Genomic DNA, 11,325 nt, shown 5'->3' with positions numbered 1-11,325 from the left:
AAAAACCAAATAATGATTGCATCTGGTTTCTCCATCGGATCCAAAAAATTTCATCAAGAATTTGAAGAGAATTGGGAATATCATTGCTACTGTTCATCTTTGCAGCAGATACAATTCACGATCCCCGAAAACACGACAATCAACGTACAATTCTTGAATTCATGATCAAGAAAACAAACCAGAAGCTCTAGATACCAATTTGTTAATGTCAATACACTTGGGTGAGGGATGAATGAGAGAGAAGAGAGAGAATGAACGAAACGTGATTGTATTAAATTGTTAAAACTGAATTACACTATACATGTATTTATATATAATAGGTTACTTGTAACCCAAGTAGGTAGCATAACAAACTAACTAACTTGCTAACCAAGTAACTAGCTAACTTGAATTATATCACAACACATCAAAATAAAATTAGACATATATTTTATAATTCATGTTATTAGGCTAATCCTCATAATGAGTTTCTACACCATAGAAAGCAAATAGAAAATATGTTTAAGTTAAGGTTTGATTCAACACACATGAAATGCTTGTGATTTTTTTCAAAAGAAAATTATTGCAACTATTTTGTTACGGGTTGGACAAAATAGTCTAACATTACTTGAAAATCGAGATTATAGATAATTTATATAGAATACTCACACTATTCAACTCAATGGTACACCTTTTTTAAAAGAGAAATTCGTGAGGGTTCTCGAACTCCAAGCGAATATTACTTCGTAGGCGCAGTAATAGAGACTTGAGGTTGACCAAAACAAAATAATATCATATTTATAATAAAGAAAAACTAACAAATCTTTTTACAAAGGAGACATAAGCTAGAAAACCACAGCTATATTTTATATTGAAGAAAAGTAGAAGCGGATAATTTAAGGTTTTTTTTTAATGAGTTTTAATTTTTAAAAAATATTTTATAAATTAAATTTTAAAAAAAGTTTTGAAGGAAAAAATAAAAGAAATTATATTTGGTAATTTTACTCTTAAAAATTATTTTAAAATTACATAATATTACAAATCTGTCCCTAAAAACATTGTCATATCCCTAGTTGAGATTTGAAATTAAAAATGGAAGATGGCTAATTAGTTAATTAACCTTGTCTATTTGTATTAGTACCATCTTATCTTAGAAGCTACTCATCTCTTCTATTAATTTAGAATTAACAAATAACTTGTGTAAGAGATTTACATGCACACTTGGGAAGCAACAGCATGAGTACACTACATCTAGGTCCCACACACATTCACATATATTGGCGCTTCTAAGTGAATCTTGCATTGCATTATATATAGAGAGGGTGGTGGCTTTCCATGCAAGATACACACAATAATGGAGAAACTGAATTTGTATGGGTGTAGCCATCTCTTCATGACTGTCTTTCTGCATAACTTGTCGATGTTCATGGTGGTGCCGGCGATCACCGATGTCACAATGGCTGCTCTTTGTCCCGGACAAGATGAATGCTCACTTGCAATCTACCTCACTGGTTTTCAACAAGCGGTATAGACTATATCTTTATCTTTTTCATTCATTTATGCTTAATTGGAGAATGAAGGTTATTATTGTTAATGGTAATACTAATTATTATTTTAAAGTGTTTGATGTAATACTTACCAATAAATTCATCTATAGAATAGATAAATGACCCTGAGTTGGAGATGTTTGATATTTCATCTATATATTTATTTTGAAAGAAAACCATTGTTTTTAAGTTTTTGAGGAAGAGAATCGATTACTTTCATAATAAACAATGTCAAATACACGTTTAGTATTAGTTGCTAATGATTATCATATACTATTAAAATGAATTAGTCTATATGGACCAATTAGTCAAGTTTGAGAAAATATAAATTTTGAACCTTAAAATTGGGATTAGAATAAATTTGCAATCCACAATGCTAACATGTATGTATGGATAATTGTATTTCTTTTGTTCGACGTAATTAGAAATTCTATAAGTCATAATATTTAGGAAAAAAAATTTATTTACACTATCAATAAGAGACGTGTATTCCGTCAATCACATTTTTATTTTTAAAATATTATTATGAGTTAATTATATAAAATATTTTGATTAAATATCTATGTAATATTTTTTTATATTGACAATCCAGTATCATTAAACTAATATTTATATTTGTGTTGTATTCTCAAAAATAGCACATAGAATTCTCTTATTTTATTAAACTTTGTCTTTTTAAAATGAAATTGTTAATAGTTAAAATTATATTTTCTTATTATATTTTTATTCAATTTTTATGTTAAATATTATACTATAATATTATTAATTTTTTTATATGTTGATATTATCAAATACAACACATGAAAGTGACACTTAGTTATTACTTTATTTTATCTTATATTTGCACTTTTGGGGAATAAGTTTATACATTTAGTACATAACGGAACTATTAAACACAAAGAAAGAGCAATTCATAAACATAGTAATAATATATTATATTTAAAATATATATTTATATATTATATTTATAATAAATATTATGGGAAAAATGAAAATTTTAAGAAAAGTTTCCCAATTCATTGTACCAATGATTCTTTTATAGATTTAAGTTGCTAAAAAGATGCTTTCATTGATGGGAAAAATGAAAGTTTGATTTAATACATCTCTTTGCTTGTTTTGGTAAAGCTTGTCCCTACTCAACCAAAGAACCTTCCTTTTGGTTTCATAGTCTTCATAATTTGGCTCCCATTTTTCTTTTCTTTAACTTAAAAGTTAAAACTAACTTTGCTGGCCCACTGTTATAGACTTTTCAGTGTGATTCATTGCTTTGTTTTTTTCACGATATTTCGAGGTTTTTTCTGACTTTATCAATTCTCTTGTCCTATTAGTATGTGCTTTTATTTTGATTTTAAACTAACTCTTTTACTATCATATGTCCATCGTGAATGAATAGACTAAAGAGTCTTCCTTCTACTAACCAACAAGAAGAAAAAAAAAGTTTACAGAGATGAGACAAAAGAGTACATCAACATAAACTTCCTACTCCATATGAGAATAGTGTTAACAAAATATTATTTAATATTCACTTTCTTTTTTATGATAAAAATTTTGACAAAAAAGTGTGCTAATAAATAATATATTGTCAAATCATAAAAATATATTAAAATAAATTGTATGACATTAAAAATTAGTAATAATTAAATCAAAAAATAAAAAAAAATAATTCATTAATATTGAAAAACAACGTACAATTTTTTTTATTAATTTTTTTTATGTGCAGATGATAGGAGTGGGAACTCTTGTGATGATGCCAATCTTGGGTAGTCTCTCAGATAAATATGGAAGAAAGGCTATTCTCACACTTCCAATGATCCTCATGATTATTCCCTTAGGTACACTTCAAATTTAATCAAATATTGCATTACACAAATTATTAGTACCCTTAATACTCATTATCAAATGGTTTAATCTTTTCTAATTAATCACTGGTATGTATTTCACAGGCATATTAGCTTATAGTAGAACCAAAACATTCTTCTACATTTACTACGTGTTTAAGATCATAATTAACATGATTTGTGATGGATGTATCCCTTGTCTCGCTCTAGCTTACGTAGTAAGTTTAATCCAACCACATTTTCTTTCTTTTTAAACAAAATTAATATTAATAATTAAGTATTAAATTCCAATTAATTAATTTAGGCAGATAATGTTCCGGAAAGTAGACGAAGCAGTGCGTTTGGAATTCTTTCAGGAATAGGTTCATCTGCCTTCGTATGTGGGACCCTCGCAGCTCGTTTTTTATCTGCTGCTCAAAGTTTTCAGGTGCATGATAAATAATTATTTTTTTTGAAATTTTAAAAAAATTAAATAAAAAAAAAAGAAACGTCGCCTGAGAGATTCGAACTCTCGCGGGGAAACCCCATGTACTTAGCAGGCACACGCCTTAACCACTCGGCCAAAGCGACGTTGATGTTATTTATTAATTTTAATAATTATTTTACTTAATTATTATTATTTATTAATTGTGCTTTTCTTTTGGATTATAAGGTTTCTACTTTTGTTGCGGTGCTTGGAGCAGTTTACATGCAAATTTTCCTTCGGGATTCAGTTATAGATCACAATGACCTTTATGCCCCTATCATTTCGCATGGAAAACCCTCCATTGCTAAAATCAATGGAAAATCCAAAGCCAATGTTCCGTTGTTGAAAGCATTGCGCTCTTTGCAGGATTTAACCTCCTTCCTCAATAGTAGGTATGTGTTGCAAATTGCAATTTTCATTCCTAGGCTTTTCAATTTGTTTTTCAGAACTAGGTTTTATTTGCTTGTGAAACCCTAAATTGGAAAAGTTATTGAAGAAATAATTGAATTTACTGTTAAATTATGAGTTTTTGAATTATAATTTTAGTTAGTTTGTCACTAAATTGTGTTGTTATTTGAATATTAAGAATTGTTGATTTAATGTTTGAAGAATAATTAGTACATTTTTATGAATGTGTGTTTAATTTGCAGCAACACTATCACACAAGCAGCGATTGTTGCATTCTTCAGCAACCTTGCTGATGTTGGACTTCATGGTTCAATGATGGTATTTTCTTATTTTCTCCCTTTTTCTACTTCTTTAATTTTTGTAACATGTTCAACATTTATTGTATTTTTTAGCTTGATTTATTTTGATTTTTGGCCTTTAGTGTTGCTAAATGGTTATTCAAATTATTATCAGTGTTAACGTGTCAGTATCAGTGTCGTGTTCGGTGTTTGTGTGAGTGCTCCATAGAATTTATCATGACTTAATGATGATATACAGCTTCCCTGTTCTAACCAATTTCTTCAATATCCAAGCATGTGATATTTACATCGTCAACCACGCCCGAAACCATTTTTTCTTCAACCAATATAATTTATACCTCTCTTGGTTGTTAACAGCTTTACTATGCTATAAGCTTTTGAATCTCTTTAACTATCAGTTTCCCATTGTTCAATCTCTTACTGCTACTAACTTTCTTATTGTGGAGTATCCATGGACCATGTCTTTCTAAAACGTGTTACTGTACTTACTCTCTTACAAGTTCATGATCAAACTGTTTTTTTATATACATTATAATTCGAACGAGTAATTCAAATTTAGTCTGTAATAACACTTTATTCTTCGTGTGCAGTATTACTTGAAGGCGCGGTTTCATTTTGATAAGAATCACTTTGCTGACTTAATGATCATTTCCGGTGTTGCAGGGACTGTGTCACAGGTGACTTTTGCTATGACTTAATGATAATTTTCCTTTTATCCTGTTAATCTTCAGGTTTTGTAAGTTTACTGTAAATATTAATATTGAACATTGATGATCACAGCTTTTTCTTATGCCTATTTTTGCTCCTACTTTGGGTGAGGCAAGGCTTCTTTCGATTGGACTGTTTTTTCACTGTGTACATGTAAGCATTTTGCCTTTTGTTAAATTATAAAAAAAAATACACATTTATAAAATTCTAAATTAGTTTATCAAATTGAATGCAGATGTTCATTTACAGCATAGCATGGTCCACTTGGGTATGTCTTTTGCTACTCTATTGCTAATTCCAAGTTTTTTTCTGCTATTGCACAACACGTAGTAATTCCAAGGTTTAAAAAACGGCCCGTTATTGCGAAAAAGGCCGCGTAAATACGGTATCAGACGGTGCCGATACCATTATTCGCCATTTTTATGCGGAGTAAAAAATCACAAACCAAAACCCATTATGACCGAGACAAAACGCCGTTATGTCCACGAAACACCTGGCCAGGAAACACCGTTATCACACCATTTAGACGCCAAATTTTCACAATTAGAGTATGAAAGTACAAATCACAAAAAATATTATTTATAAATGTTGTGATTAATTCGCACCGCGACCAAAATTGCGAAAGCCTTTACGCGATCGTGACCGATATTTAAACCCTTGTTTTTTTGTCTACGAATGATTCTAGTATCCCTTTATGCTTCTACATTCTCTTTTTATGTTGTATTAACTACTAAGGTGTCCATGTTAACAGGTTCCCTATGCAGCTGCAATGTTCTCAATATTATTTGTTTTTTCACAACCATGTGTGAGTTTCTTTTCTCATTTTCTATATTTTTTGTTATCATTTTAAATGAACTCCCCTTTGACCATCAATGATTGATTTACTTTTGCATTTTTGTAGATACGAAGTATTGTGTCGAAACAAGTTGATCCCCATGAGCAGGTATCATGTTAATAGTACTACTTACACAGTTACACTAGTAATATTTTCCTTAATAATAGTAGTAAAATGTAGATCTGTTTGAATTAAGCAATGTGTATGATTTTTTCAACTGATCTTAGTGTTGGCATGTAAATCAAAATCATTTGGCACCTTAGAATACACTAAAAAGAAGACATAATGAAAATTTTAGCCAACTTCTAATGGATGAAAAGTAGCTTAGTTTTGCGCATGATAGAATGCACTTGAATCTCATTTATTTTTTTCTTGTTAAACCGCTTAGAATCTATTCAGTTCAATTTTTACTCACTTATCTTGTTTCAGGGAAGGGCTCAAGGTTGCATCTCAGGCATATGTTCAATTGCACATATTGTTTCTCCCTTGGCTTTCTCTCCATTAACAGGTGAGTGCAAAGTCATTATGTCCCATTAAGGTTCATATTATCACTAAAAGTTATTAACAAACACTTATTCTCACTTTTCAGCTCTCTTTCTATCTGAAAAGGCCCCTTTTAATTTTCCTGGCTTCAGTATAATGTGTATTGGAATTGCTTCGGTAAGAACTTACTTGAATCAAAATAGTATCCACATTTGCAAAGCATTCATGTTAAATAATTTTTGCATGGCAAATTCATACGATCAACTTTTGTTTGCAGATGATATCTTTTGTTCAGAGTATGATGCTTAGAGTGGTTCCTCCCATTTTGAGTTAGATGGACATAATCGACCGGCCGCGGATTTAAAACAAAGTGGTATACTTATTTATCTATAGGAGCTTTGTCTTCAGCTGTGCTTTTGACAAGGAAGGCAAGATATTATTGAATAAGCATATAAAGCAAGATGTTGAATAAGCACACTCCTTGAAATAGATATTTGATTAGCTTTTCTAAGTTTATACTAGTAGAAATCATGTTTGTTTGTACTTTAGTCATAGATATATTTTGATTTTTGCTGTCATTCATATTGTGCTGTTTCTTAACAATTTGGAAACAGCTATCAAGTGTGAATGTGCAAAGTACATGTATACAAACATTCACTGTGAGTTTGGCAGAATTGTTATAACTCTGTGTGATACAAAACATGCACTGTGTCTCTTTGTAGGTCTCATCATATTATTGAAATTGTTATAATTGGTACTCCCACCTCTGGTCCTATTTATAAAATAAAGTTTACTTTTAACTCTTCTAGTTATTAATTTCTAAATATTTACTGCATGGGAGTTTTATTGTTTGACTTTAAATAAAAAAGAAATTCAATCCCAAATTCTTAAGATAACATGTGTTTCAGAAATCGAAATTTTTCTTTGGATCCAATGCTTCATAAAAATCAAACCAAAAAAACGGCATAAATAAAGTCAACAGTTATTTTTTTATTGAAAATAAAGTCATCTTGTTAAGAATGAGGAAGGATCTTCTATTTTGAGATCCGCATTTATAAATCATAAAGTCAACAATAAAACTATTTTCTTTTTCCTAATTATAGTACAAAAGTATTTGTATGTAAATATAATAAACACTTGGAGATGCTTTCTATTGTCATCACCATGATGGTTTTTAAAATCCTATTTTTTCTTTGCGGATGTTGTTCTCTTATCATAATTTTGATCAATTAAAATATTTCAAATCAATCAAAACATTGCTTTAGTTAATCACCATTTGAAAATTAATAAGCAAATATAGTTCTTGAAGAAACGATTATATATTTGACTATACAATTATACAGTGCACTTGTGGATATACAACAATTTTTTGGCGTTGAGGATTATAATTGATATTGATTATATTTCATTTTCATTGATTAGTCTAGAATAACTTTTTGTTATTTACTTTTTCTGTTACTGTTTTCTCATTTTTGGTTGAATGTGAAGAATTTACACTATTAAGGGACCTCGTTCAACTAATTCCTGATATCAAATGATATTTGCATAGGAAACATAGACATCAATAACAAAGTAATGGCTGCTAATTGCACACTAAAGGACTATGCGTCCCCAAATTATACAGAACCTCATCCCAATATTGTGATAGATAAATAATTTTTAACACAAACCACCCTTGTTGTCTATGTTACAACAAAATCATTTTTTGGGTCAATGTTTTAAAAATCGGATTCGAGATTGAACCGATGAAACTTCCGCTTTAACATTTAATTGGTTAAACCTACTGTCGAACTATGTATTAAATAAATTAATAATATTAAACTAAAATTTATAAATATTACATAATTATATATTCACAATTTAATAAAATAAATATTTTAAAAATTCATTACAAACTTAATACAACAATATCGATAATTCATATAAAAACATAATATAGTTGTACATTTCATTTCAATTTTCATTTAAGAATAATTCGTACAAATTAAAGAATTACAATAAAATAAGTTAAACTAATTCAAAACAAAATTAAAATAATAAAATATAATAACTAAAATAAAATTCAAAAAATCAAAAATACCTAAATTAAATAAGATGTAATATCAAAAATAAACAATAGAATATACTTAATTAAACAACAAAAATTGAATTTGAATTGAACTACGATAAACAATTCATAATTGATAACAACAAACAATATTGACTTGAATGACAAACAATATTGAGTTGGACCGTGTGACTATGTTCAAAAGAGACGACATGATGATGATGAAGTGTGATTGAAGAAAAACTATAACAAAGTGACAAAACTTAATTTTTTTTTTTTAAAAAGGTCAATTTGATGCATTTTTTTAATCAGACGGTTTTACAAAATCGACTTCGGTTCTTTGGTTTGAATGGTTTTAGACTGTTCAATCCGATTTTTCCGGTTTTGACCCACTAGCGGTTTTGAAAGGTTAATCCAACCAGATTCGTCTTTGGTTCCCGATCCAATCAGTTGAATCAGACGGTTCGGTCCGATTTTTAAAACATTGGGTTCACCAACAGATGATCCGAACATGCATCGATTCATTTTTATCTAATATTATGACACTCTGAAACTGAATTGAGTGACAGTGATGCAATCCGACTAAGACTCTTGCCTTTCTCGTTAAGGGACACAACTAAAGCATGACTACACTTCATACCATCTTCCATTACGACATGGGATATGTTAAAAATTTCTTTCCTAGCTAGATATTTTCCAAGGAGTAAAACAACCTAAATTTGAAACCCAATTACCAAATTTATTCAAAAGGATGAGAAATCGCTCTATGAAGCATGGGTGCGATTTAAGGAAATGTTGAGGTTATGTCCCTATCATGGACTTGAAAAGTGGTTAATAATTCACAACTTTTATAGTGATCTTTTGTATACCACGAAGAAGACAGTTAACACATATGTGAATGAAGCACTCATGAATAAAAATATAGACGAAGTATATACTCTCATAGAGGATATGGCACAGAACCATTATCAATGGTGAAGCGATCGTAACTCCACCGAGTGAGCACCTCAAATGGGGGGTAAATATGAGGTAGACTTCTTACACCACCTTAATGCTAAAGTTGATGCATTATTCCAGAAATTTGATAAAATGAGTGTAAGATTTGTAACTCATGCTGCTCCATCATATGAAATTTGTGGAATCATTGACAATACTAGTAGTGATTTCCAGATTATGTGAGTTGGAGGGACTAGCCAAGACAATGTTAATTATATTAACATCTCCTAGAGAGGAAATTCTTATACTAACACCTATAATCTTGGATGGAGAAGCCGCCTAATTTTTCCTACAAAAAAAACTCTCTCCAACAAGCAGTCGGACCTCCCATAAAGACCAGCCTTGAAATCATGATGGAACATATTTTGATCGTCAAAACTAAATATGATAACAAATTCAAATATCATAATTATCATTTGAACGAAATCCTTAGAGAATTATCTTCTAAATTTTATTCAATATTCATACACAATAGAATGTTAGAGACTCGGACTTCTAAAGTGACACAATAACAAGCATTATGTGCTCCTCTCGGAACATTTTCGGGTTCGCCCGAACCAAACCCGAAAAAGCATTTGAATGTTGTCACTTTGAGGATGTGAAAACAACTAGATTACATTAGTGAGAAAGATAAGGGAAAAAGTAGGGAGAGTGAACCAATCTAACCTACAACTGAGGTTATGGATGAAGAGAAAGAGGAATCATATGTTCCTCTTCCGCCATATAAACCACTAATCCCTTTCAATATTACCTTATTAGTCGACTCTGCTTTTCAGTTCACCTACGATGAACGACGAATGCAAAATTGGTTTGTACCCCCATAACTTTGTAGATATCGAATGCATCAGCACCAGCGACCAATTTTCATTGTTTGAGACAATAATTTCTGGTAAACCTAACCCACACATTATCTTTTGCCATTAAAAGCGAAAAAATCTCTTGTTGTTATTTTCGACACAAACTTTTCTTCTTTCTACTTCGTGAAGTAGTCTACTCCTATGATCAAGAACTTTAGTTGGCTAAGAGCTATAGGAAAGGGCCCTATAATGTTAATGCCCCACTGATAAAACGGCCAGGTTATTGATACAAGGTGGAGGAGTCCAGCTTGCGTATGGTGTAGATTAGTGTGTCAATAGGATTTGTCACATTTCTAGAAAAAAGTTATGTTGCCTCTCATTATTTAGGGTCAATAGTAACTTTATCTTAACAGTTTGTGGGTCAAAGCTTTCCCGCCAATATGACTGTCGCAAGCCACCTGATGAACTTCGGCCAAGACTAAGGCGATCTCATGTTCCTTCAGACATGTTAGAATGGGAGTGACTCTTCCCATTTTGTAAAGCTTTCCCGATATAAAGACGTATTTTTATGCACGCTTACGGAATTTTCTTTACTTCTAACTCGTCTCGCGACAGCTCTCCTTATTTCAGATAGTGTATTAAGGGCGTCGTCCAGCCATCATTTAGTGCGACATCAATAGTATTTGCCTTCCCAACCTCTATGCTAGGGATGGTTAATGTTTCATGTATTACAATGCAGTCGAACCTCACTTTATTCAAACTAGCAAGCTTGGAGAGTAGGTCTGCCCTGAAGTTATGCTCCCTAGTCACATGCTCTATCTCAAAATTTTGAAGTAGTTGAATAAGTCACGTACCGTTCTTAAGTATCTGATGAGCTAGGTATCCTTCTCTTGGTACTCTCTAGATACTTGATTCACCACGA

The 11,325-nt window shown here is 30.8% G+C and overlaps 1 protein-coding gene, 1 non-coding gene and 1 pseudogene across 2 annotated transcripts; 1 reads left to right on the top strand and 2 right to left on the bottom strand.

Moving 5' to 3' along the window:
* The first annotated feature begins 1,269 nt into the window (after positions 1–1,269).
* On the top strand, positions 1,270–7,361 carry LOC127085277 (uncharacterized). Its single transcript, XM_051025811.1, has 14 exons — positions 1,270–1,504; positions 3,247–3,358; positions 3,470–3,582; positions 3,669–3,791; positions 4,017–4,222; positions 4,481–4,556; positions 5,128–5,214; positions 5,318–5,398; positions 5,481–5,513; positions 5,997–6,050; positions 6,147–6,188; positions 6,510–6,588; positions 6,670–6,740; positions 6,841–7,361. The coding sequence occupies exons 1-14, from the start codon at positions 1,334–1,336 to the stop codon at positions 6,895–6,897; spliced, it is 1,305 nt and encodes a 434-aa protein (XP_050881768.1). The 5' UTR covers positions 1,270–1,333; the 3' UTR covers positions 6,898–7,361.
* On the bottom strand, positions 3,853–3,934 carry TRNAS-GCU (transfer RNA serine (anticodon GCU)). The gene has a single exon. It is a non-coding gene; the product is annotated as a tRNA-Ser (tRNA).
* A 1,971-nt stretch (positions 7,362–9,332) lies between the features above and the next one.
* LOC127088896 (uncharacterized) lies at positions 9,333–9,431 on the bottom strand (annotated as a pseudogene).
* Positions 9,432–11,325: the final 1,894 nt, after the last annotated feature.

This window comes from Lathyrus oleraceus, chromosome 5 (assembly GCF_024323335.1).
Source record: "Lathyrus oleraceus cultivar Zhongwan6 chromosome 5, CAAS_Psat_ZW6_1.0, whole genome shotgun sequence".
Lineage (NCBI taxonomy): Eukaryota > Viridiplantae > Streptophyta > Magnoliopsida > Fabales > Fabaceae > Lathyrus > Lathyrus oleraceus.
The sequence above is the reverse complement of the archived record's forward strand: the minus strand, read 5'-3'. Positions and strand labels throughout refer to the sequence as shown.

Coding starts and splice junctions, on each gene's coding strand:
- LOC127085277 (XM_051025811.1), top strand. CDS start 1,334: ATGGAGAAACTGAATTTGTATGGGTGTAGCCATCTCTTCATGACTGTC. Junction 3,792..4,016: donor CTGCTGCTCAAAGTTTTCAG/GTGCATGATAAA, acceptor TTGGATTATAAG/GTTTCTACTTTTGTTGCGGT. Junction 4,557..5,127: donor GACTTCATGGTTCAATGATG/GTATTTTCTTAT, acceptor CTTCGTGTGCAG/TATTACTTGAAGGCGCGGTT.